At 35.8% G+C, this 27,616-nt stretch overlaps 3 protein-coding genes across 6 annotated transcripts; 2 read left to right on the plus strand and 1 right to left on the minus strand.

Moving 5' to 3' along the window:
- Positions 1–2,206: 2,206 nt before the first annotated feature.
- On the plus strand, positions 2,207–6,610 carry LOC104225689 (cystathionine gamma-synthase 1, chloroplastic-like). Its single transcript, XM_009777543.2, has 11 exons — positions 2,207–2,776; positions 2,889–2,992; positions 3,276–3,349; positions 3,467–3,635; positions 3,931–3,990; positions 4,081–4,284; positions 4,375–4,461; positions 4,665–4,772; positions 5,707–5,802; positions 5,900–6,018; positions 6,312–6,610. The coding sequence occupies exons 1-11, from the start codon at positions 2,305–2,307 to the stop codon at positions 6,433–6,435; spliced, it is 1,617 nt and encodes a 538-aa protein (XP_009775845.1). The 5' UTR covers positions 2,207–2,304; the 3' UTR covers positions 6,436–6,610.
- A 1,020-nt stretch (positions 6,611–7,630) lies between these two features.
- On the plus strand, positions 7,631–14,788 carry LOC104225690 (SPX domain-containing protein 4). The gene is made up of 3 exons (XM_009777545.2): positions 7,631–8,442; positions 13,707–13,872; positions 14,050–14,788. The coding sequence occupies exons 1-3, from the start codon at positions 8,167–8,169 to the stop codon at positions 14,529–14,531; spliced, it is 924 nt and encodes a 307-aa protein (XP_009775847.1). The 5' UTR covers positions 7,631–8,166; the 3' UTR covers positions 14,532–14,788.
- A 286-nt stretch (positions 14,789–15,074) lies between these two features.
- Positions 15,075–26,639, minus strand: LOC104225692 (phosphate transporter PHO1 homolog 9-like). 4 transcript variants are annotated; one of them, XM_070167684.1, is made up of 22 exons: positions 25,651–26,639; positions 25,119–25,425; positions 24,981–25,029; positions 24,820–24,891; positions 24,602–24,731; positions 24,364–24,484; positions 23,988–24,246; positions 23,772–23,876; positions 23,631–23,675; positions 18,846–19,038; positions 18,024–18,336; positions 17,885–17,933; positions 17,735–17,806; positions 17,510–17,639; positions 17,052–17,172; positions 16,673–16,931; positions 16,481–16,585; positions 16,347–16,391; positions 16,052–16,201; positions 15,666–15,944; positions 15,448–15,587; positions 15,075–15,231 (listed from the first exon to the last, which is right to left on the minus strand). In XM_070167684.1, the coding sequence occupies exons 1-22, from the start codon at positions 26,204–26,206 to the stop codon at positions 15,138–15,140; spliced, it is 3,594 nt and encodes a 1,197-aa protein (XP_070023785.1). In that variant the 5' UTR covers positions 26,207–26,639; the 3' UTR covers positions 15,075–15,137. The 4 variants fall into 4 exon arrangements, with proteins under 4 accessions (XP_070023785.1, XP_070023786.1, XP_009775850.1 ...); XM_070167685.1 differs by lacking the exons at positions 23,631–23,675; positions 23,772–23,876; positions 23,988–24,246; ... (4 more) ...; positions 25,119–25,425; positions 25,651–26,639 and adding exons at positions 19,843–19,940; positions 20,036–20,676; XM_009777548.2 differs by lacking the exons at positions 23,631–23,675; positions 23,772–23,876; positions 23,988–24,246; ... (4 more) ...; positions 25,119–25,425; positions 25,651–26,639 and adding an exon at positions 19,843–20,700.
- Between the last annotated feature and the right edge of the window lie 977 nt (positions 26,640–27,616).

Below are 27,616 nucleotides of genomic sequence, written 5' to 3' on the forward strand. Positions count from 1 at the left end.
TAGTGCACGCTTTTTTGGTTGTTATTAATATATCCATTATGTAAATTAAATTATAAAATTAAATTAATAATTCTAAATAATAACATAAAAATATACACCAAAGAAGAGAAAGAAATGGAACGAGTGTACCGGAATTCCGGATGCCGTACTAAATTTGATATAAAAAATCAAACTTCAATTGATAGACCGATACTTGATACCACACTTCACTCGAATACTTAATATTTGATAATAATAATTTTGTAATGGCTAAACTAAATATTTGATGAAACTTGAAATAATAAGTAATTGAGAATTTAAGAATAATAGTCAATATTATCAAGAGAGAATTAGAGTAGTAAGAGAGTGATTTGTGAGAAAAAATGAAGAAGAATGGGAGGGGGCTATTTATGATTTTTAAAAGGTTAAAATTATAATTTATCAAATATTAGGGGGTGTGGAGGCTATTTTCTTAAGGGGCTAGGCCGAAATAGCCATTTATGCAAAAAAGGGCCGTTGGCCAACAATCATTTTTGAATTTGACCATTGACAATGATCCAGAAAATTAAAAAAAAAATTGTAACGAAAACCGGGTTGGAACGGGCTGTAGCCCGTTAAATACCTGTTAACGGGTTATCGAGCTTAGCGGGTTCCTGTGCACCGGTATCCAGAAAATTTTTGTCTAAAACCTGCTCCCCGCACAACTCGTCCTAGCCCGCCCCCAAACGCTACAGTACTGGACTGACCCGGGCTAAATCGGGTCGAACCAGGTTGTGAACGGCACCCGATTAACACCGTTAATTGGACTCATTCATTAGAGGACAAAGAATTCAATCCATCCGTAATTTATTTTGCCATGTAATGTGTTAAATGAAGTTCGCCAATTAACTAAGCGCTCACCTTTGATAGTTTTTAAAAGGTGCACATCACTCGCATGTTATCAAATGTTTAATTTGGTGTCAATTTTTCCGCATTATATTTATATAAGTGAAGACAGTGAAGTGTAGAAAAGAAATACTAATTTCAGGGGAAAAAGCAATCTTAATAGGACAAGGTGTTGTTTATTTTATTTTGTTTAACACTTATAGAAAGGCAGTTTGATTATATGTTGTATACCAAACATTTAAACAGTTCCTTTTTCTTTTCTTACCTTTATCTATTAATGTCTCCATCATTGAGTCCATTTAGGCAGGGCCTTTTCCTTGCCATTTTCTCCCCCAACGACTTTAAGAATTCGGAAATGCACAAAGAAGAGAGCAACATTACTGATAGAAATAGCAACCAACGTGGTTGTGGCGGAGTAATAAGTATTCCTTCATCCTTAACTAGAGATTTCGGGTTCAAGCCCCTGGCATGAAGTAGCCTTTGTTAGGGAGCACTTTATCCCCCAATATGAGAATTCCCGACATAAATCCGAATTTAATCGAATCTCAATGCAAGTACTGGACACCACGTGGAAAAAAAAATAAAAATAATGATTGGCTACAAACTGGACAGAACAAGGTAGCAACATAAATGGCTACATTGATATGTTAGTTTCCACTAGCTACTCCGGGGTAGGCATCAACTTGTCGTATATATTGTGATTTTCCTTTAAAGTAGAACATAAAAGGGGCCCAACCTCTGGCAGACTGATTGATAAGTGTATATTTTATTGAAGTTCTAGCAACTTCTTTCTCTTGCTAATTTAAATACTTAATGAAAATTTAGAATGATGTGATTTCAATAATCTCTCCTTTGATTTTCTTACGCATCTTAATAGCAAAAGTTGGGTCGGGGAAGGGCCGCAACCCAAAAAGAGTGACGATAACCTATCCTAATACAAATATTAATATTGATTTCACGATTTGAACATGTGATATATAAATCACACCGTTGCATCTTAATCACAATTGAAAATTTCTTCATTTCTTATTCAAAAGTTAATTAGTACTCTATAAGAGAAAAGAAAAGAACTTAAGTTGAATGCTAAAAGAAGTACAAGTACCAAAAGCACACAGTACAATACCTACTTGCTCCCCGCGTTGGACTAAGTTCAGAGTTGGCGTCAGTCTATCTATACTGATGTGTATCCACGTAGGCAATCCGAACTTCTGTTAACCATAAGAATCCAACCAGAGGTAAACATTAACCACGGTTCAAATTCTAAAGTTGTGGACCAGCTTGCAGAAGACGACAAATCTAACCCGCGTGTTAACAGATTCCTTTTATCATAAAGTTCAGAGGACGCAAATTCTTTGAACCAACATTTCCGGCTTCTCTGTTTCATTTTCCTTTTTTTTTTCCAGAGAAGGCAGGCCTTCGCCGTCACATCATCGGAACCCTATGGCGGTCTCAAGCTGTGCTAGGGCTTTTCCATCCTTTGAGTGCCGTTCGGATGCCGAATTCTCTGGCGGTATTCCTCGCCACGACATTCCTAACTCCGGCAAGGCCAGCATTTTGAGTCACGGATCGTCCGTTCACGGTCTGTCTTCTCTTATTTATAGGTTTCCTCCGAACTTTGTTAGGCAGTTGAGCATTAAGGCTCGGAGGAACTGCAGCAACATCGGTGTGGCTCAAGTTGTGGCGGCTTCGTGGTCTAACAATAACTCATCTCCTGATTTCACTCCGGTGGCTAAGGCCGTCGATGCCGCCGCCGCCGCCGCTATTGCTCCTGTTGATACCACGGTAGTTAACGAGGACGTGGCGTTGGTGGAAAATGAGACTTGTAATGATCAAAATGTACAGTTTGACAGTTTGCCAAGTATGAAATACGCTTCGTTTTTGAATTCTGATGGGAGTGTCGCTATTCATGCCGGTATATTTCCGAACCTGCCACCTTTAGCTAGTCAAGTTTCTAAAATTTGATTTCTTATGAATGTTTATATATTGCTCAGTGAATTCCGAGGCCTCATTTGTTTTTCTTTCAGGTGAAAGATTGGGACGTGGCATCGTTACGGATGCAATTACTACCCCAGTAGTTAACACATCTGCTTATTTCTTCAACAAGACTTCTGAGCTCATTGATTTTAAGGTATTTGCTATAGTTACATTTGCATATGGCCATTGAGTAAGTACTTTCTTATGGTGTATGAGCTACAATGTAGATTTGCTCAGTTTGTTTTTCTGAAGATCCTAACTGAAAGGCTAATAACATAATAATATTATGGTAAGCGAGGTGATTTACCCATCCGTTGTCTGGATGAATTATCATATATGTGCTTGTGTAGTTTCACTGAATTGGAAAGAGCATGCAAAGTACTTCTTTTAGGTTTATCTATATTGTTGTTTCTGATTTCTCTGTTATAACTTGGCAGGAGAAAAGACGCGCAAGTTTTGAATATGGGCGCTATGGGAACCCAACTACTGTTGTTTTAGAGGAGAAGATAAGGCGAGTTTGGTTTTTGGTTTTTGGTTTTGATGTTTTTCTGTATTTTCTTTTTTGTTTCTCCACTTGTGTTTTGTGGTAGGTACTTAAGAGATAATGTGTTATTTGTTTTTGCAACAGCGCACTGGAGGGTGCTGAATCAACCTTGTTAATGGCATCTGGAATGTGCGCCAGTACTGTAATGCTGTTGGCGTTGGTTCCTGCTGGAGGCCATATTGTTACAACCACAGACTGCTATAGGAAGACCCGGATCTTTATTGAAACTATACTTCCTAAAATGGGGATTACGGTAACTGCGCTAATCCTAGTTTTTCATATAGCTGATGTTTCTAGTTTGCATATCTACATATATTACGGGATTTCTTGACATATTAAGAAAATGGGACCCGCAAGTCTGCTATTGTTTTGCTCTGTTAATGAAAGTGAATGATATTAATGAATTTTGATTTTGATGGAGATAACACGCAGTGATGATTTCTTCCGGCTAGAGCATTTCTTGTTTGTTATTCAGTCAAAGGAAATAAAATGATACCAAGGTGTTTTCTTAGTGGTTATAACTTTTCATTCCTTTATTCATTTCACAGGCCACGGTCATTGACCCAGCCGATGTTGGAGCTCTGGAGTTGGCTCTAAATCAGAAGAAAGTGAGTTTGCTACTGTTAGTCTATACATATTGAACTAATAATGACAGAATAATGAAGGGACTACTCAACTCGCAACTTTGTTCCATGCAGGTGAATCTTTTCTTTACCGAGTCTCCAACAAATCCATTCCTCAGATGTGTAGACATTGAGCTGGTTTCAAAGCTTTGTCATGAAAAAGGAGCCTTGGTTTGCATAGATGGGACTTTTGCAACTCCTCTTAATCAAAAGGCCCTTGCCCTTGGGGCTGACCTCGTTCTGCACTCTGCAACAAAATTCCTTGGTGGCCATAATGATGTATGGTAACCATAACTGGTGTTTCGGCAATTCAAACAATTATGCTCCTACTAAAGGTAATCGAACTGACAGGCTATTTTATTTATGCAGGTTCTCGCAGGTTGCATTAGTGGTCCTTTAAAGTTAGTTTCAGAAATACGTAACCTGCATCACATCCTGGGTGGTGCTCTCAATCCGGTTAGTTGTCTTTGATGTTTTGCTTGACTATGTTTTCTAGAGTTCTATGCTTTAGCTCAATTTTGGTGAAGTGAATATTTTTTCTTTTAAAAATAAGATGGACTCTTAAAAAATCATGGAATTTGGGCTGATTTTGGAGACATTTGTTTTTTATATTTGAGCTTGTATTTTGTCAAATCTAATTTAATCCTTGCATGTATCAGAATGCCGCATATCTGATTATCCGAGGCATGAAGACGTTGCATCTTCGTGTACAGCAACAAAACTCAACTGCATTGAGGATGGCCGAGATTTTAGAGGCTCATCCCAAGGTAGTTTCAGTTTGCCATAATTTTTACTGGCATGATTACGAATCACATCTGAGGCAAAGCAGTAACCAAACTAATCTAATGGAGTTTCTGTATTTACTAGAGAAATGAAGAGGTTCAACTTACTGTGTTAAAATTGAAAAGGCTTATGGTAAGCCTGTTACCTGCAGCATGGTCTAGATATTGGTAATTTCTTACTGGTTTAGACGTTAAAGCATGCGGAAAATAATCAAGACATGGAAGCAACAAGGCCACAGTCTCTTGTTTTCTCCCTTGTAGTGATTAATTTTCTCTAGGCCATATAAGCTGGACAGTTCTTTCTGACACTTATGCACCTTGAGAATGTACTTCTGATGTCAGAAAGATGTAACTATACTGTGTTCTTTCTTTAATTCTTTGGTTAATATGGATAAAGATGTTGCGTCCTTGTTGGGTCAGAAAGATGTCACTATAATTCTTTTGATTCTTTGATAAATAAATTTAAAATGTTGCATCCATTTTGCAACTTTAGGAAGATTTATTATCCTTTCCCTATAAAAAAAAACTATATGCACCCAGTGGAACAGTTGACGTGTGCGTAAGCTGGTCCGAACACCACAGTCACAAAGAAAAAAGTTGATATGCGAAAGAAAAGGGAAGATAAAAAAGCATACAGATAGTGCAGGTCAGTGGTTGGTCATTGAACCTCTCCCTTCCTGCTTGGCTACAATTGGATATCTTTTATTCTTCTTATATTCATTATCCATCCTTAAGACATCTGGTAATGAATATCTACTATACTGTTTGCTGGTTTTTGGATTACAGAAACAATGATACACTATGCTTCTTGCTTTTCTTCTTGTAGTTAAATAGAATCCATTAGCCTTGAATTTTCTGTCTCATTGTGATCTTTTTTGCTGTTGCAACTTCTGTCATATCTAAGGAAAATGAATTGCAGGTGAGACATGTCTATTATCCAGGCTTGCAAAGTCATCCAGAACATCACATTGCAAAGAAACAAATGACAGGTTTTGGTGGTGTGGTCAGTTTTGAGGTCTGTATCCTACTAATCTATTACCTTAAGATGGCAACCATGTTCTTCTCAAGTCCTGTACTCTGGATTGTTCATGATAAAGTCTATTAACAATTAGGTTGACGGAGACCTGCTGACAACCGCAAAATTTGTGGATGCTCTGAAAATTCCGTATATTGCTCCATCATTTGGAGGTTGTGAGAGCATTGTGGACCAACCAGCAATAATGTCTTACTGGTATGTTGATATTTTATTCTGTGGTTGTCTGTGTTGCATTTTCCCTATCCTGGTACTGTTCTTGAATATGTTTAGTGATACTTTGGAAGTGGTGACATTCAAGAATTGATACACCTAAAAGGTCCATCATGTGGCAATTAGGGTTTTTTACCTTACCTGCCATGTGGTATTCGATATACTGGGGAAAGCAAGCTAAAGTAGAACCAAAACAGAGTAGTTATATTACAGCAAACAGTCCTTCAATATGAGACTTTCATACATGTGTATAACGTGCTCTTTCACATGAAAAGCAGGGATCTTAGCCAGTCAGATAGAGCCAAGTATGGCATCATGGACAATTTGGTTAGGTTCAGCTTTGGTGTGGAAGATTTTGATGACTTGAAAGCCGATATTCTTCAGGCTTTGGACTCAATATAGGCTGTCTCTCCTGCAACGCAGTTTGCTTTTCTTTTGCTTTCTTTCTACTCTAGCTTTTATTCTTTGAACTTCCGTGTCATCTCTAATTGTTGAGTTATTCGGACAATCATGAAAGTGTAATGAAAGGATCATCAAACAGGTGATCAATCAATTTGATGTGTTCTATTGTTTTTTATTCGTGCCATTCGGGTTCTTGATTCTCCAGAGTTTGCTGTTGTACTAACAAGGAGGAAAACGATCATATTTGCGCCAACCATCGATGAACTGATTGAATTAACCAACCAAAGTTGGCTTCAGTCATTATGAAAACACATGTTTAGGTACTTGTCTTAGCAACATGAGAAAACCATTAAGCTGATTTTTGGAATTAATTTCTCAAATAAATAAATAAGGAAAGGTCTCTATATAGACTCGCTTTGAAAATCTTAGACCATACCTGTTTGCCGCTAGGATGTTGGAAGTTGAAGCTTACCGAAATTCCCATAAGTGTTTGATGCTAGGTGGTTTAAACAAGACATTATGAAAGAAGATGCCAGGCGCTAAGTGTTCCCTTTGCACATTTTTATATGTTATAAAGTTAATGAAGCAGGTCAATTTGTTTTGAAATCCCAAATATCTATGGAACAGGAATCTAAACAAGCTAAAGAAATTCAGATAAAATTAAGTCAACCAGCAAAGACTAAAAAGTTCGTTGACACAAATTTAATTCAAGGAATAAAGTAGGTTGTTCAAAACTTCGAATCAACCCATTTAACGGATTGTATCAGCTTGAATTAAAACTACTTCTCCAAATTAAACCACTGTAAGAATTAAATTATATAGTCCATATCAGCGTCTTAAGGTTTCTGTTCAATTATGGAGCTACACAATAGTGTACTTACATAAGTTAGGAAAGATAAGAAAAGGATTTTTTTAAAAGTTAGTTGAGTTAGTTATGACTCATTGTTCAAACCATCTTGAACCAACTTTGTACTACTAGTTAGATTATGACCTATCCATTAATTTAATTCGTTTTACTTTATGGAAATAATTTTAACTCCAGCATTTTTTTGGACACTCCTCAATTGATGTGACATAACAAATTTGATAAATGGTGTAGCGAAAATAGAAACATGAAAAAAAAAGGAAAATAGAAACATGGGTTGCCCCGTTTGAGAGGATAAAAACACGGCTAAACTGCCAGGATAGTTGTTGAATTGAATCTTCATTTGAATACAATGAACATTCTTTCTTGCACATAAAAAGCCAGTACGAAATTCCCAAGTTGACTTTCCAACACGAAGCATCTGCGTTTTGGTTTCCTTTTGAAAACTCAGATGCTTCTTTTTTCCTTTTTTTTTTCGTCACAGTACTGAAAAATGAAAATACTAGAAAATAATAGTTTCAGTTTGCTCATTGGTTGGTTGTGAAAAGAAAAGATTCCAACTCCACAACTTGCCTACAGAATAAACAAAGGTTTTACAATTTCTCGCATCTGGGTATCATTCATAGTTATCTTTATTGGATTATATTCTTAAAAATCCAAAAAGCAAATCAAAATAAGCCAAAATATAATCACAGCGTTTACCTCTGCTACATACCCTTTGTATCTTTCAATAAAATATTCGTAACGTCTTTTATTCTTTCATCACATGATCACATCAGATTATTCCCAATAAAATTATTCGATCAGTTGTTTAATAAAATTGATTGTTTTGTGTTTGAGAAAAAAACTGAGTGATCAATCTTGTTATGAAATTCGGGAAAGAATTTACAACGCATTTAGAAGAAACCCTACCCGAATGGAGGGACAAGTATTTGTGTTACAAGCCCTTGAAGAAGCTTCTCAAGCACCACCTCCGTTCTATCCCGGCTACCGGCGATAATCTTCCCGACGGCGGTGACAATCCCCCTCCTCTTCCTCCGCCGCACTTGCAGGACTGGTTCGTTAGAATTCTGAATGAGGAACTCGACAAATTCAACGATTTCTACGTCGATAAAGAGGAGGAATTTATTATTCGCTTCCAGGTTAATTTCTTTTTTCTTCTTAATTACTGATACGTATGTTAGTATGTCAGTCAATTAATAATTGAGATCGGCTATATGAATCCTCTGTTTTGTGCTCTTCTCGCTCCAATTTCTTTGTAGTTCTTTAGAATTTCTGTTTGCTGAATTTTATTTACCTATTGATTTACATTAGTAATGCTGTAATCGTTCGCATTAGGTGTGATATTTACTGTTTACTCGTGATTACTTTAAATTTGGAAGGAATTATTTCTTTTTACTGCAGATTATCTCAATTTACTATTTAGTTTCCATTATTGAGTTTAGATTCTAACTTTTGATGGATCATGAATGTGAAGAATGATTAGGTGTCAAGTAGGGTTTTACTTGTACTGCTTGTTACAATGGAGTTTTATGTGGTCCAAGAGTATGATAAATCATTATTGTTGAGGTCTCATCTGAATGCAACAAAATAAAAGCTTGAATGCAGCAAAGGCTCAATCAATTGAAATTATGGAAAATTAATGGCATACTTTGAAGTACAAAAAAGAGAAATAGATGGAAATGGGATCATGAAAAGCTTGAGAGGGGTGACAAGAACTTAATAGTGTGTTCCTGCCATAGATAGCTGCAGCAAGAGAGAGGAGATATATATGTGCAGAAACAAATAAATTAGTGGTGTAGGGAGAAGGTATCGTAGGAACTACCTGGGGAATATTCTTAGTTAAGCTGAAGCATAAGAGCATATTGATGGCATATTCCACCTAAGTGCCTTTCCAATTTGTTGAACTGTTTTCAGGAAATGGCCCTACATGTCTTAAATTATACACTCCTCCTGTCTTAGTCAACACGACCTACCTTTTTTTTGTATGTTATAAAGGTGGTGTCCAAAACAGTCGGCGCACACGTTGATTTCACCGAATACCTAGTAGCTTCCACCAGCACAAATATATATAACTCTACCCGCCAAAACTTTGGTAAATAGGAAAAAATCACCTAGTTTTTTTTGTTTTTGCTGGAAGTGAACCCTGACCCCAAGGTTTTCGCTCACTTCTTTGATCACTTGGCCACGTCCTTGGGTGCTTAATCAACATGACCCACCTTGGTTTATGTAGTTAATTAGCATACAATAAGTCGGTCAATCCATCGTTCACTGTGCCTTTCTCTCAAATCAGGTGTATGAATCATCTATATCATTCTACTCTATTCAGGTGCATATTATTCTAATTGTTAAAGTAACATGTTTGAACAAATTGTTATACCGATTTTGACCAAAAGGCATTTAAAAATATTGCTTTACATTTGGTAATATGGAAAGATTAGCGGTAAGATGCACAGAAAGTTTGAAGCAGTATCACATAATAGCCTATATTAGTTTGCGTTCTGGAGACAAAACTTTCATTTACGAAAACATTTCAGCATTTCTTTGGGCAAACCAAACAAAAAAGGTAGATCACATTATTGCCACTGGTTTAGCATCAATTACCACAAGAAGTCTGGAATTATGAACTTGCATGACCAGATTGTTCAGAAAATGAATTTAGTCCCAACAGTGGCGGAGCCAGAATTTTCATTAAGGGGTATCAAAATATATAAAAGTAAACATACGAGAAAATTAAGGGGCGTCAACACATAATATATATGCATATGATTTTGTTTATCTACCTAGACAGTGTATTTTCCCTGCAAAGGGGTGTCATTTGACTCCCCTTCCTATAAGGTGGGTCCGCCACTGGGTCCCAAATGTTAAGTATTCATCCAACACCAAAGACACGAAATTCTAAGAGTAAACCGGTGACTTACTTGATGGAGCCACTCATATGGTTTCCCCCTCTCACAACTACCTCTCCCAAAAAGGAGGACTTGGAAATAGGAAATTCCATGTGTTGCAAATGGGTGCAACATGCATCCCTAAACTTTGGTTGCCTAAGAAAAGTTCCTCCAAATTTGATTGTGCTGCCAGTTAGCATAGAGCTAGAGTACGACATATGGATTCATTGGAACCTAGTGAATTTTTATATATACATACATACATATATATATATATATATATATATATATACCTCTGATTATTTTGTCGTGAACTCAATTATTACTATATATTAACTCGAGATCGTTGTATGAACCCATAAACTTCAAATTGTAGATCTGCCTCTACTAGTTAGTTTCATCGTTGTATGATATTGCCCAGTTTGGCAAGGGATTGGCGGTTTATTTTCTCTTGTCCCACTCCCACATATGCCTGTTCATTATCCAATTTTCAACTGTAATTTTTGTTTGTTAATAAGCATGGGTCTCAGGTGGGCACAAGTATTGGATTAAGAATGATAGACACCTAAATATTGAATATACAATTTGAACTTGCTTATGAATTCAATTCAATCACAATGGGATGGTGCTGTCTATATTGTAGACTTCGCTTCTTTAGGTGTTGCCAATGCTTCTTTATTGTAAAGTTCAATATACTCGAAACAATTGACACATGAATATACTAGCAACTGTATCAATGTTTTGATGGCTTAAATTTATGGTCAAGTTGCTTACATTTGTTAATGGCTTGTCACTGTTAGTTTTTAAACCCATATTAAAAGTCAGTGATGAGTCATGTTAAGAGTCAATGCTAGTTGCAGTCTAGCAGATTCTTTTTTATACACTAGTTGGTCCCTGGATACTTGTACTGGCAATTTAAATCTACAAGTTTGCTGCCGTACATTAAAGTTGAGCACAACTTGTGGAGTTAAAAGCTGCATCTATCAACTTCTATTCTTTATATAAAAGGCTAAACACATGGAGACACTTAAAGTTGGAGTATTTTTCATTTAGACACCTAAGCTTAGGGGTGTTTCTAATGAGCACGTAAACTCCCCGAAATTTGTTCCAATTAGACACCTTTTTGACAATTGGCCAAACTTACCAAGTGTGTGCAATACACTTGTTGCTGACATGACAAATGATGAATTAAATAAGGACATATATTATTTTGAATTTAAGAAAAAGAAAAACTACTTTAAAATCTATTTAATAAACAAAAAGAAAAATAAAATCTCAAAAAGAAAAAAAAAACATAATTTACGCCCATCAGAAAAAGGACACATTATTAACTAAAAAGAGAAGAAAGAAAAGGACACATTGGTGTTCTTGAAATCAGTGTTGTTGGTGTTCTTCACTATCTTCATGCGTGTTCTTGTTCCAGAGCCACGCTTTTAATCCAAAATTTCAAGAGAAACTCCTCCAAATTTGTTATAACTTCAGCTAAAGATTCCCCACGAAGACCCGAAGACAACACTAACATTAATTTCTCAAATTTTCATCAAATCAAGTGACCCATTTTAAACCTTCAGGCTTTCTAAAGGCCCCATTAATGGTGTTTGATTTCAAAGAAAGAACACAGTTTCACTTCAATTCCAATCAACAGGGACAATTGTTGGTTCAAACTTTCGAGCTAAATCAATGGTGGAGGCACAACAACGGTAAAAATGGGGGAGACAATGGTGGAAGTGGTGGTGGAGAGAAAAAAAGGAAAAAAAAAGAATCTGTTTTTTGGGGTCCTCACGCGCTTATATTGAGTTAAACTCACTCGATGTGCCAACTCAGCAAGAAGTGCTTAACCAGAACAAATTTCTGGTACTGTAAGTACTTAATAGTAACACCCCTAAGTTTAGTTGTCTAAACGAAAAATTAGGCCAACTTTAAGTGCCTCCATATGTGTTCAGCCTATATAAAACTATTGTAGGGTGAGAAGTAAACATTTGAAATTTAAAATTGAAGCACTCGTCGTAGAGAAAAAGAACTCAAGGTGAAGAGTATGAGCCATACGCTAGACATTTGAAGTCTGTCTTTATCATTTGCATGAGCATCAATTAATTGGGATGGATTTTTCCTCATTTGCAGTCTCTTATAACTAATGCTTGTCAATCTCTCCCTTTTTTCTTTAATTTGATTAAGTTGTGTCTCTCAGTTTCCATAAGGCTAGCTTTTTACAAGTTGTCACAAGCTGAGGCTATGTTTTGTCTGGATAACGATTTTTGGTGGGATGTCATAATGAGCTTAGTTGTTTCCTTTTTCTTTGTATTAAGCAGAATAGGATTAATTTTGGAAGGATGGAGTTGATTTCCCTAGTTACTCTTAGTTGTTTCACGCTTTGGGTGGAAAATTGATACCTACCTTAGTCTTTTATGTGGATTGTTTGGTGGTGAAAGGACTAAGGAGTTATGTGATACATAATATTTATTCATGTACCAAAAAAAATGATATATGATATTTATACATGTGCATGTATTGTGCTTTTAGCATGCTGATGGTTCATTCTTTTACTTTCCAGTACCCTATGCATGATTCTAGTAGCCCCATTCTTCCGGCCTTTGTGCCCATCAAGTCAGAAATAACATTGTGCTAAGAAGTTCTTGAAAAGAACTTGAAAGCTAAATGGCATAATGTTATGAATAACAAATGGTTGAATGATTACAAAGTTCAAATCTACTCTATCAAAGAGAAATCTGAGAACCCAAATCCTAAATAATATATGCGAGTCCTGATTCTTTGTCTATCAAGAGCTTCTTAAAAGGAAATAAATAAGACAAAGTAATCCCTAACAGAAGGTGGAACATGAAAAGCTAAGTGAAAAAAAAACCCGTCCTCAATGATAACACAATAACAGATTGCTATAAGATCTCAACTAAAGTGACAGTACCACTGATTTGAACAATAACAGTGAACCATACTCTAACTTTTAATATTTGATTATATAAAAGTTTCTGCCTATTTGATCATCATATATGCTTTAGATTGTGCTAGCAAAACATGTTGGTTACCAATCTAACAATAATAGCACTGCTGGTATTCTGTGGAGGTAGCGATACAGTAATATGGTCGATTTAAGGGGTTTCATGATGTTTTGAAGTTTGGAATTGGGTTTGTTGTTATGTTGTGGAGGATGAAGACGCTTGCGGTGTCCACTTGAAAAAAACTGTGGCGGTAGATGAGGAGTGAGGAAATGTATTTTGGTCTGAAATTGTTAAGGGGACTTCTTTTCATTTGAACTTGGATTGAATCTCTCAAATGGGGTTTCAGAAGGGGACTGAAAATAGGTACTGTATTTTTGTTTCTCTCTCTCTTTTCTTGGTGGTGAAGAGGTAGGGATTGGAAAGGATTGGTCAAGAAAATATGCCCAAAAGTAAGCACGTGAAGCTTCAAAAGTGGAAAAATAAATTAAATATTCAAATATGTGGGTATCAATCGTAATTGTTTTAGTGTGGGAATTAATCCAATTTCATCTACTTCTCTTCCAGGAATTGAAGGAGCGAATTGAAAGAGTGAAGGAGAAGAGTGGCAGAGATGGAGTTCTCGCAAAAGACAGTGAATTTAGTGATGAGATGATGGGGATACGTAGAGACTTTGTTGCCATACACGGGGAGATGGTTCTTCTGAAAAATTACAGCTCTCTAAATTTTGCAGGTACTGTAGCTTTTACACTGTTTTATGCATACATTTTAGTTATCACTGCTCAGGCTTTTGTGTTTCAAGTGTCGTATTGCTAGTTTTTGCAGAATAACAACCTGAAGTAGAGTCTCTTCCAATTTTATGAAGGTAGGTACCGTCAGCCTTCTAAAACAAATTGTTTTGTTCACTTAGGTCTTGTTAAGATTTTGAAGAAGTTTGATAAACGAACTGGGGGATTGTTGCGTCTTCCTTTCACACAACTTGCTCTTGATCAACCCTTCTTTACAACGGAGCCTCTAAATAGATTAGTCCGTGAGTGTGAGGAAAATCTCGAACTCCTATTTCCTTTGGAAGCGGAAGTTGTTGAATCAGATGCTACTGCAGAAGGGCCAACAGGAGGAACTACTTCTTATGCTTCAAACATTTCTCCGGCATTGCCACTTGGGGAAGAAAATGTGGATATATATCGAAGTACACTTGCTGCAATCAAAGCCATTCAGGGGCTGAAAAAGGCAAGCTCCACATATAATCCACTATCATTCTCATATATCTTTGGTGACCAAGATAATGATAGCACGGGCGCTATAACGGCAGAGAACTCTGATTCAGACCAGTTGGTTGCCTCTCAGAATGATAAAGAGACAGATCAAGAGGATTCCCATCCACCAGAATAGAATTCACCTTTGTAGTTTGCTTATTGGTCTTTGCTCAGTGGTTTGTTGTTAACCGAGGGAGATAAAATGGTTTGCTTCTTCATTGTATACGACTGTTCTGGAATAAATTGCTCGCTCCATCTGTAACTTTAGCACTAACGTGACATTGCAAAAGCTTGATTATCTAGAATTCTTGTTTGGAACTTTAGAGGGCAAAACCTTTAAAGATATACATTCAGCGGAAGATGTTTAGGATCATCAAAGTTAGTCTTTACAAATCTCGAGCACTCTAGTTATTCGTGCTACCATTTCTATTAATTGTGTGTTTAGTTTATTACGTGTCCTATTTGTAAATTTGACTCTGTGTCATAATTTTTGATCAATAGATGTGAAGTGGTGTGGATCATCTGGTGTGTTTTCATGTTTTTGATACAGAACGTAAAGAGCATTTTCATGAAGAAAACTAAACTATATTATAGCATTTTCACGAAGAAAACTAAACTAATATTAGAAGCACCATTGATGAATGCATCAAAGAACTGTACAAGAAAAGGGCAACCAAGAAAACAGAAAATAATTTTATCTTGAGTACTCTGGGTTCCTTTGACTTGTATCAGCTAAACATAGCTATAGACTCTTATCTTCGTCGTAGTTGAAAGGCAGTGGTACGGACTTGGAGGCACGATATTTCCCAACGTTATTCAAGTGTTCATTTTCCAACCTGAACAATGAAAACAGCAGACTACTGTTAGATAGAAGCACGCTATCTTTTACAAAATGTCAAATAAATACACAAGTAGCTGGCTAACTCATCAAATAGCTGCTATACTATTATGGACAGTTAGTTGTTGTTATCTTTTAGATGACTTGATTATGTAAAAGTTTCTTTACACTGTCATTGAATATATGTTAAACTCAAATAGATAATGCTTTCCACCTGAAAAAGTTCCACATGCCTCGACGAAGGATCTCTAGACAGGCAACTATTGCAACCATTGCTTTCTTGTGCAGAAACGGTAGTTCTTGAAAATCTAGAACCAACTGCATCCATACTAGTCTCAGAATTATGTTAAGAACCTGCATTTAGAGTTCAATCATTAAAAAACTTAATTTTCACCGGAAGAGCTTTATGATATAACCTGTTTCTGCACTTACAATAGCAACAAAGTAGACAATCTTGTATGGCACAAGTAGTTTGTCTCTCAACCAATGGTTTCTTGAACTCCTTTGCAATAGACCCCAATCTATGACAATGTCCCAGTAAGTGTTTGCAACTGTAGTAATTCCTGAAGTTGATGCTGCCATTATTCTCCAAAAGGTTCCTCTCCTTTGATCATAAAGTGTCCTCATTACAAGAGCAATAATGGTTGACAAATATTTGAGGCTATTAAGCCCGTGCATCGAATCTTTCTCTTCAAATAAGCGGCGAAGGCACTGTATATATCATGAAATCATACAATGCACCATATTAAATAATTGTCAAGATATATATAGTGGGAAATGGGAATATGATGATTTGTTGTGTGCAAAAATTATAATACCTGAATGAACCGAGACCAAAAGGGAATAATTGCAACGACTATGTATAAGATTTGATAAACACTGCTTTCTTGACATTTATTTGATCTTGTTCTGAAGTTGCCCCACCCATAGTAGCAAACATAGAATTGCAAACTCCTAATTGCCTGAACCTGAAAATGAAATGCAAGAGAACATTATAGTCCTATAAGTAATGCAAATTTTGCACATTACACTGACTGAATTATCAACTTCTTGAATCCTCTTTAGGTATAATATAGAAGTTTCATATTTAAAAAGAAAAATTTTGAGTCAAACCTGGCTGGTAAGTTGATCTGCCAAGAAAAAATCTGGTAGAGTAACCTACAAAATGATGAGAGACATTTTAGTAACTATGTACTTCCTGTGATATTAATGCGCATCTCTATATCTCTCACGCAAACTTTTGGTACCTTATAAAGGGGAGCACATAGACACTGCCAGGAACATCTTATAAGGAAGAAACGGCTTGAACGATATATGATGTTCAGAGGACAAAAAGTTATTAGAAGCAGAACCTGGAAAAATAAGATTTACAAACATTAGGGGTTTGTAACTTGAAACATTGTGTATAGATCTGTTGTAGAATGTTTTTCTAGACTTACAAACACCAGGACAGGTGGGATCAGCTCAGTCACTGTCTCAAAACTTCGTTTTTTCGGGTCCATGTCCATATCCAGGTGGAAGAGTCCAGCACCCAATGCAAGTACTGAAACACCAGAAGCAAGGAGGAGTACTTGTCTGTAATTGAGCTCTGTTCCTTGCTTGAAGCCAAATATGAAGGGATAATTGACCCGAAAACGCCTCCAGTAGTATATGTTCCCCGCGTACATGAGCATATGGAGGACAATGAATCCAAATAGGCTGCAACGATACAATTTTATTACTCATATTTATTGCTTAAAACATGGTTTCACTTAATGTAGAAACACAAGGGGAAAGAATCAATACGACTTTGTAAAAGACAGATGTTAATCAGTTCACCTGTACAGTGGAAATACGTTTTCCATATACTGCCCACGACCCTTGTGCTCTAGAAGGTTTCTTAAATGTATTGATACAGCAATAGCTGCTACTAATGCTATTGAGCATCCAGAAAACAAACCTATAGGTAAAATGTATATCAGCCACTAAAATGAACATATGGTTCTGATGAAAGTGAGATGACAGGTCAATCCAGATGTCTCTTAAAACTCTGGTTATGATGCACTAAGCCAACTTTTTGTAACCTCTGATAGAGGCGATCAAGGATCTAGAGTTGATTGATTCAAATGAGTATGATATAATTATATGTATACATTTACAAATTTATTTTGCATATGGTTACATAGTTCAAACTGAACAATGGTTCAGTTGAACCGGCAGAATCCACCCTAAATCCTCCTTTTGACCTCTGATTACATAGGACGAGGAAGTTGATGCTAATAATGATGCATAATTACCCATGAAAAATGTTACTCTATGCGTTTCTCTTTTAGCTTGTGGTCTTAATACTTTCATTCCTTTCCTTCGATTTCCATTGACAAAATGATTTATGAACGTGACCTCCACTCTTTCTGTGAGCTTAGAAACCTAAAAAAGTGAAGATCAATGCGAAGTTAAAACTATAGTTGCAAGTGGAATAATGCTGAGAGGGAAAAAGCTTTTGAAACTGAAAGAAAATTTACCTCATCTGAGCTACCAAGATAAGATTTTTCAATCATATCTGAGTATGATTTAGAAGCTTTCCTTGAGGTGATCTGTATCAATAAATTGCAAGGTTAAAAAGGCCAAACTTTATACGAGTACTTTATATTGCCAAATCTTCAGTGTAGTACCTTATCATACTTCTTCATGATCTTGGAAAATGCCAACATATTTAAGAAACTGGCACATTAAAATACTTAAGTGTGAGTTGATTTCAAGACAAAAACAAAACTATAAGTCCTCATTTGGGAGAAAAAATTGCACCATTACCGGTAACTTTTTAGAAGTCGAAGCTTTTGATAAAACTCAACAAAAGCCTTTCTCATTTGCTCTTCAGCTTTTCTGAGCTCTTCTTTGCTGAATGATAATTCTGATGTTGAAGTCATGCAGCAATTTCTTAAAGTCGAGACAGGTGTTTCGGGTTCAACATTGATTTTTACATAGTCCAAAATCTCTAGTGGAGCAGGCCTAAAACCCATGGGATTCATCTTTGATTTATCTCTTTCCCTTCTTGTTGCTTTCTCTTCCAGAATTTCTTCACTGTTCATCTCAACTTCTTGAATTGCCTCCATTTCTGGCCTATCTACATTGGGGTTAAACAAGAATTCGAACAAATTAAAGGGCAATCATTGGATGTTAGCAATAAAGCAAGTGCCAACAGCTGGGATGTCAAACTGTACATCTACTTTTGACTATGGTTTAAAGTCACTCTACATTATACTAAAAGGTTGAAGCTCCATTTTTTTCAAAAGCAAATGCGGAATGATTTTGTTGCGACAGAGGTATGAATGACCCCAAATATAACCAGAGGCGTAACCAGAATTTAAAGTTTATGGGGTTTGGGATTATAGTTCGTTTAAGCTACTGGATTCTAAATTAATATATTGTACTAAGGATTTTTTAAGACAAATATGTGGTTTAGACCAAAGTTATTGGGTTCGACTGAACCCGTATTTAACATGCTTGCTCCACCCCTAAATATAACGAAGGATAAAATAAAGATACTCAATATAGCAAGGGGTAATCCCCTCCCCCCAATATTTTCCAAAAAAGATGGAACAGGAACATAGTAGCCAAAGTATCTGCACTTACTTGGACTAGTCAAATGAATAGGATCCACTGATGCTGGAGACAAGGTACTACTATTATCATTGCTTGAAGGATCCATCACTTGGGCTGTGTGCATTCCAATTGAAGGCTTATCAACCTTGATTCTTAGAGCAATAAGTGCTTCCATTTGTATACTCAACTTATCAGCCTCAACCTTCACTTCTCTTACTTTTTCCTGGTAAAAGGTTAGCACTTTGTTGAATTCATCATCCAATCTCCTAAAGAAAACCAGCTCACATTCTCCACCTTCTTCACAAGACACAAAGAAAGTGGTTTCAAAATCACCTTCTGAATTCACTACTATCACTTCATCTTCATTATTTTTCCTAGGAGAACTTTTGAAACTGTTTTGTAGTCCACTAAATGCTCTGTACATAGATAGCCTTTTCCTTAAAGAGCCTTTTGGGGTGACTGCAACTTGTGGTAATGGTGCATTCTTCTTTTTGAATTTCAAGATTTTTTTCAACTCATTCTTAAGAGAATTATAATCCATGTAAGCTTCTTGCCATTCATGGACCATTTGGGATGCATATTCTTTCCCAAATTTCATCTCTATCAAAGCTGATTGATTACTCTATGCCTTTTCTTGAGAGAAAAAATGGGACTTTATTTGCTTTACCAAATCCAAAAATGAAAAGATTGGTCTTTTATAGAGGATTTGGCGTCTAGCCATCATAAGAGAATATGGTCAAGAATCAAGTTGTTAAAAGGGACTATGTCTTAGCTGGTTTTGTTCTCTCATGCACAGAACTACAAAGGTGGCCTACTTTGAACTGCTATTAAAGGCACCCGACGTCCCAACAAATAACAACTTGTGATGTTTGGTCCCGGCGACTACTCAGTGGGTACATGCTTGTCTCTTACTAGCAAAAATATCGGATAATTCTATCTATCAAGACTTAGACAATATGCTAATAAATCACATTATGTTTTTTTTGTCTATGCAAAGATTAAAATTTTGAGCTTTCATGATTCTCACCTACTTTGTTGAACGCCACACCACTTAACAGGAAAGTTCCCTAGATCTTCGTGAAGTTTAGTGGTAACACCAATGATGACATAAACCGTCTTTTATCGCTGAAAACAAGAGCATATCAACTGTAGAAAGATTTGTTTTTCACTGTAAAATAAGTATTGATTAAGCAAATGCACGGTTTAATAAATCTTCGCACCATTTCTCCTCTCAATCTTCCCACTACTGCCCTCAAATTCCTTCAAAATTACCTCTTTTGTTTTCACTCCTAATGCACAATTTTTATACAGATGAGACCCTTTTCTTAATCTTTCACATTACTGTAAAGATTTAGCAGAAAGATAAGCGAAGCTACTGATGCTCACAAGAGCTAAAAGACTTCCTTTTTGTGTTATCGGAAGGTTCAAGTTTGATTAGGGTTTGCCTCATGATTATATTTGAGCCTTTTACCTGAATTTTCTGCGTATTTTCAAATTTGTCAAATGGATACTAATGATTCTGATGGTTTTGAGGTTTTCAGGTTGGAGTTGGTTAAATGAAGGGAGGATTTAGCTACTTCTGTGATGGAGAAAGGGTGGTGAATTACGGGTAGGAAAAGAGTGCATACTAGGTGTTTGACGTAATTACCAATAGGGTGTAATTTGGAGAAAATGGTGAGAAATTGGGTTGAGGAGGAATGGCAGAATTTACCAAGCAATGGCTGCTTCTCTCAGTTCCAATTCGACCCATTTAATTTTGAAACCGTTTATTTAATGTTTGCTTTACTTCGAGAAAGCTCGCTGCTTTAATCCAAGAACCACAAAATCAGGTCTTTCAATACCACAAAGGTTCACTTCTGGCAAAATTTCTGTCAATCTAATTTGGGTTCTGTCAAATTTTTAAAAGTGTGTCTACCAATTTTTAAAAGTAATTTAAATACATTACTTTTGTGTTTACCAATTTTTAGATAACGTGAAAGTCATATCCTAATAGGGTTGTGACACGTGTCATTTACTTTAACAAGGGGGAAAAATATTAAAAATTACAATTAAAACCCATCTTCTTCCTCTTTCCATTTTCTTTTTTAAGCACCATTGTTGCTGCCATCGTGATTGTTTGTGAGAAAGTTTCCAACAATACCAAAATCCAACTACACTGTCTAAACAACTAGTCGAAAATAATCGAGCAACAAATTGAGTTCAACAAAACCCAATTGAATTTTCAAGCTTTTTTCTATACCGATTTTTTCACCAAACCTTTATTACTACTGTTAAAACTTTTAAATCTATCACAAATAAATAATTTTTACAATATTTGAACAATAAACCAACGAAAGCCGCTCAATTTTAGATCTAAAATTATATGTTCTTTCGAAAATTCAATTTGGGGGAGAGTGGTCTGAGGAAGAAGACCAGGGGCAGGGGGAGGGGTTCCTGTGGGGAGGGAGACAAAAAATATGATTTTTTATGGGCTTCACATGTTTTTGTGTGTGTAAACACATAAGTGCTGTTTGGTCAAAAGTAGTGTGTCTTAGACACATTTTTGAAAGATTGAGTGCGTAAAAGATTTCTCGTAAAAGAGGGGTGTAACAGAGATTTCGCTACAAGGTTGATGGGTAGACTATATATTTTGCCTCAAAACTTTATTCGTATAGAGCAAGGGTATTATGTTGGCCGTCTTTACTGATTAATGTGTATTTTGAAAATATATGGGACCTCACACATTCATTGCTTTGTTAAAGAAACTTGGACTCGTGTAATATTGTCAGCTGTATTAATTCTTCAGCTATTGTTTTCGCGTGGTTTTGTTAACTTCATGCATCAATCATGGGCCTATGAAAACGATAAGAATTTTAATGAAAAGCTGCATTGGTTGTACCATGTCTTGGTGGAGAGAGTCAACCAATTATCAAGCACGAATCAATTTAGACTATTCATGAGCAAGTGTATCCGATTGCAGTTGGAACATTCATTGCGTTGTTGAAGCTGGAACTCTTTCGACGAAGAAACCTGGACTCGTGTATATTATTAGCTGTATTCTTCAGCTATTGTTTTCGCGTGGTTATGCTAATTCCATGCATCAATTATGGGCCTAAGAAAATGCTAATTTTTTTCCAGAAAAGCTGCATTGGGTTGTAGCACGTCTTGGTAGAGAGAGTCAACCAATTATCATGCACGATTCAATTGAGACTTTTCATGAGCAAGAACTTTAAGACTAAAAGAATGTATCTTTTGGATCTAAACCAGTTTTTGGTGCATTAAGTTCAAACACAACAATTTTTAGAACGTAGAAATCTGAAGCAAAAACAAAAAGAACATTTCAGCCTCTTGATTATAGATTTTTCTTCTGGAGTGTTGCAGTAGATGTGACCAGGAGGTTACAAGCCTCTTGCAGAAAACCCTGTGGTCCGGCCCTTCCCGGCGAGAGCTTAGTGCACCGGGCTGCTTGCGGTAGATGTGTACTGTTGTCATTTTTTATTTTTAATACGTATGGAATCCTTAATCAAGAGTCTTGAATCAACTTTCTTTTTGTCCTATACATTCACTTTCAATTTTCATGAACAAAACTATATTATAAACACCATTAACGAATGATTCAAAGAATTGTACAAGAGAAAAGAAAATATTTTGAGTCTTGAGTACTCTGGATTCCAACTTCCTTGTATCAGCTAATTAAACATAGTTATATACTCTTGTCTTCATCGTAGTTAAACGGCAGGGGTACGGACTTGAAGGCACGGTATTTTCCAACGTTATTCAAGTGCTCATTTTCCAACCTGAACAATGAAAACAGCACAACTACTGTCAGATACAAATATGTTGTAACAGGTAACATGTCTTATTTTTCAGGTTACTACTCCACCACTTTTTATGGACGGTAGTTATCTTTTAGGTGACCTGAAAATGTAATCTATAATGGTGTTAGTGCATAGAAGTTAAACTCAATAAGTAATGTGTCTGACCTGAAAAAGTTCCACATGCCACGGCGAAGGATTTCCAAACTGGCTACAACTGCAACAAATGCTTTCTTGTGCAGAAATGGTAGTTCTTGAATATCAAGAACCAACTGCATCCATACTAGTCTCAGAATAATGTCAAGAACCTGCATTTAGAATTCAATCATCAAAAGCTTAATTTCAGTAGAAGAGTTTGTAATATATTTTAAACCTGCTTCTGCACTTACAATGGCAACAAAATAGACAATCTTGTGTGGCACAAGTAGTTTGTCTCTCAACCAACGGTTTTTTGAGTTCCTTTGCAGTAGACCCCAATCTATGACAATATCCCAGTAAGTATTTGCAACTGTAGTAATGCCTGAAGTTGATGCAGCCATTACTTTCCAAAAAGTTCCTCTCTTCTGATCGTAAAGTGTCCTCATAACAAGAGCAACAATGGTTGAAAAATATTTGAGGCTATTAAGCCCCTGCATCGAATCTTTCTCTTCAAATAGGCGGCGAAGGCACTGTATATATCATGAATCATACAATGCACCATATTAAATAATTTTCAATATATCTATTGTCACAATGGTCATCTTTTTATGTGCAAAAATCCTCACACCTGAATAAACCGAGACCAAAAGGGAATAATTGCAACGACTATGTATAAGATTTGGTAAACACTGCTATCTTGACATTTATTTGATCTTGTTCTGAAGTTGCCCCACACATAGTAGCAAACATAGAATTGCAAACTTCTAATTGCCTGAACCTGAAATGCAAGAGCACATTATAGTTCTTTCTGATAAGTATTGCAGAATTTGCACACTACAGTGACTGAATTATCAATTTAAAAGGAAAAAGCCTGGTGTCAAACCTGGCTGGTAATTTGATCTGCCAAGAAGAAATCTGGTAGAGTAACCTACAAAGTGATGTAAGACATTTCAGTATCTATGTACTTCCTGTGATATTACTAATGCGCGTGAATCTGTATATCGATTAAATAAGCTGCTGTTACCTTATAAAGGGGAGCACATAGACAGTGCCAGGCACATCTTATAAGGAAGAAACGACTTGAACGATATATGATGTTCAGAGGACAAAAAGTTATTAGAAGCAGAACCTGGAAAAAAAGTGAAGATCATTAAGGGGTTTGAATTTTTTTGAACATTTTGTATATAGATCAGTTGTAGAATGAAAGTAGAAGAAGAAGTAATGTTTTTTCTAGACTTACAACCACCAGGGCAAGTGGTATTAGCTCAGTTACTGTCCCAAAACTTCTTGTTTTTGGATCCATCTCCATATCCAGGTTGGCCAATGCTGCAGCTAATGCAAGTACTGCAAGACCAGAAGCAAGGAGAAGAACTTGTCTGTAACCTAGTTCTGTTCCTTCATTAAAGCCAAATATGAAGGGATAATTGACCCGAAAACGCCTCCAGTAGTATATGTTCCCCGCGTACATGAGCATATGGAGGACAATGAATCCGAATAGGCTGCAACGATACAACTTTATTACTCATATGTATTGCTTAAAACATGGTTTCGCTTAATGTAGAACGACAAGGGGAAAGAATCAATACAACTTTGTAAAAGACAGATGGTTAGTTCACCTGTAGAGTGGAAATATGTTATCCATATACTGCCCACGACCCTTGTGCTGTAGAAGGTTTCCTGCACGTATCGATACAACAATAGCTGCCACTAATGCTATTGAGCAGCCAGAGAACAAACCTATAGGTGAAAAGTACATCAGTTACTAAAACTGAACGTTGTTGTTTTGCATATATATTACATAGTTCGAACTGAATGCAATGGATTCAGTTAATGCTAATAAGGATGCATGCTTACCCATGAAAAATGTTACTCTATGTGTTTCTCTTTTAGCTTGTGGTCTTAAAGTTTTCATTCCTTTCCTTCGATTTCCATTGACAAAATGCTTTATGAACGTGGCCTCGACTCTTTCTATGAGCTTAGAAACCTAAGATAGCAAAGATCAATGAGAAGTTCAAACTACAGTTGCAACTGAGAAGAAAACATGCAGTTTCTGAAACTGAAGGAAAATATACCTCATCTGAGCTACCAAGGTAAGATTTATCGACCATCTCTAAGTACGATTTAGAAGCTTTCCTTGAGGTTACCTGTATCAATAAATTACAAGGTTATTAAAAGGCCAAACTTCATAGGAGTACTTTCTATTGCCAAATAGTGATCAACTTCAGTATAGTACCTTATCATACTTCTTCATGATCTTGGAAAATGCCAACATATTTAAGAAACTGGCACATTAAGTAGTTAAGTATGAGTTGAGCTGAAGACAAAAACAATACTATAATTCTTCATTTGAGGGAAAAAAATGTTCCATTACCAGTAGCTTTTTAGAAGTCGAAGCTTTTGATAAAACTCAACAAAGGCCTTTCTGATTTGTTCCTCAGCTTTTCTGAGCTCTTCTCTGCTAAATGATAAGTTCGAATTTGAACTCCTTATAACTTTTCTTAAAGTCGAAACAGGTGTTTCGGGTTCAACATTGATTCTTACATGATCCAAAATCTCTAGTGGAGCAGGCCTAAATTCATTCATCTTTGCTGTATCTCTTCTCTCTGATGTTGCTTCCTTTTCCAGACTTTCTTCACTTGTCAGCTCTACTTCTTGAATTGCCTCCATATGTAACCTACCTATATTTGTGTAAAATCAAGAATTACAACAATAACAACAACAACAAACAAAGCGTATTTCCACAAGTGGGGTCTGGAGAGGGTGTACGCATACCTTTTCCCTACCTTTAAAAAGGCAGGGAGGCTGTTTCCGGCAGTGTAAAATCAAGAATTCAATCAAATTAAATGGCAAATCATGGAATTATAAACAAAGCAAGTGCCAACAGCAGATGAGATTGGACTTACTTGGACTTCTAAAATGAGTAGGATCATTGACTTGGGCACTTTCCATTTCAATTGAAGGTTTATCAACCATAATTCTTAGAGCAATAAGTGCATCCATTTGTTTACTCAACTCATCAGCTTCAGCCTTAACTTCTCCTACTTTTTTCTTGTAAAAATTTAACACTTTATTAAATTCCTCATCCAATCTTCTAAAGAAAACCATTTCATATTCTCCACCATTTTCAGATGACATAAGAAACATAGTTTGATAATGACCTTCAGATCCTTCTTGTTGTACTGAATTCACTAATATAACTTCATCATCTTTGTCATTATTATTACTCGCAGATGAACTTTTGAAACTGTTGTATCTACTTTGTAATCCACTAAATGCTCTATACATAGATAACCTTCTTTTTAAAGAACCTTTTGGGGTGGCTGCAACTTCTGCTATAGGTGCATTCCTCTTCTTGAAATTCAAGATATCTTTCAATACACCTTTTAAATAATTGTAATCCATATAAGCTTCTTGCCATTCTTGGACCATTTGAGATGCAAATTCTTTCCCAAATTTCATCTTTTATCAAAGCTGGTTACTCTTATGTCTTTTCTTGAGGAAAAAATGGAAATTTATTTGTTTTACCAAATCTAGAATGAAAAGATTGGTCTATAAATAAGATTGTTGGATTTGACTTTGACCTTTCGGAAACAACCTCTCTAATCGTTCGACACAGGCATAACGTGTGCCTACACACTTACTTACCCAAACCCCACCAATGAGACTTTATTTTTTGAGCTGTGATTGGAGAAATGATCAACAAGAAGTTGTTAAAAGGGTAGCCAAAACTAGTTAATTTCCTAGAACGTGTAAAAAAAAGTACAAATTTTTTGAATGTCTTGGTAAAATCAACGTGTTGTATTTTCTTCAGATAGTTTAAGACTCAAAGAAATTTTCTTCCCCCTAATAAAAATGGCAGGACCACCCCAGAAATATCACTGTTTACTCAATCAATCAATATCTCAACTGCGTCTCTTAATACTTAATACTTAATAAATTGCATGTAAGATAAGTGGGGCTGTGGCAGTTAAAGGAATATGGCAGCATCAAATAGCGATTTCTTTATTTTATAATTGTGGTGTTTCGGGCCCGCGCATTTGACTATTCAATGATACGTATTTGTGTTTATCTTTTACCATTACAAAAATCAGGAAATTCTACTGCTAAAGATTTAATCAGAACCCGTTTGGCCAAGCTATCAAAAATTATTTATTTTAAAAAATATTTTTATTTTAAAGTACTTTTAAAAAAAATACTTTTGTAAAATAACAGTTTGTGTTTGGCCAATTCGTTTGAGTATTACTTTTTGCAAGATCTTGTGTTTGGCCAATCTTTTAAAAAAGCACTTTAAGTATCAAATTACGAAAAAGAACAGTAAATTTTCAATTTGAACATTCATTAGAAAAGAAATATAAATTAAAAATTCTAATTAATATAAACTATAGTTATTCTAAAGCAATAATATTAATTTTCTGGTATTACGTATTATTTACATGATAATTTAAATATCTCAAAATACATCATTCAATATAAATTTAAAATTTACTCTTAGGAATAGGAGAAAGAAATAAAAATATGATTAAAATAAAAAAAGAGAATAACTGTATGGTAGAAATAAAAAGAAAAAGGAAAAGAAAAATAATTAAATTAATGAGGGATAATTTGAAAAATATAAATTTATTGTAAGATTATTTTTGTCTTGAAAAAATTAATATTCTGCTCATGCTTCTGCTTTTTCGAAGAAGCTAGAATTTATAGTTTGTCTCTAAGAGTAGAAAAATAACTTTCGTGCTCAAAAGCATTTTTTTACTTTGGTTGAACAACTTAAATTGTTTAAAAAGTCGGCCAAACAGGCTCTTAGACAGATAGAGAGAGATTATATTACGTTTATTTTAAATCTCTCAAGAATTTAAACTGTTAGGCCACATC

The sequence above is a fragment of the Nicotiana sylvestris genome, chromosome 2 (genome assembly GCF_000393655.2).
Source record: "Nicotiana sylvestris chromosome 2, ASM39365v2, whole genome shotgun sequence".
NCBI classification, from domain to species: Eukaryota; Viridiplantae; Streptophyta; class Magnoliopsida; order Solanales; family Solanaceae; genus Nicotiana; species Nicotiana sylvestris.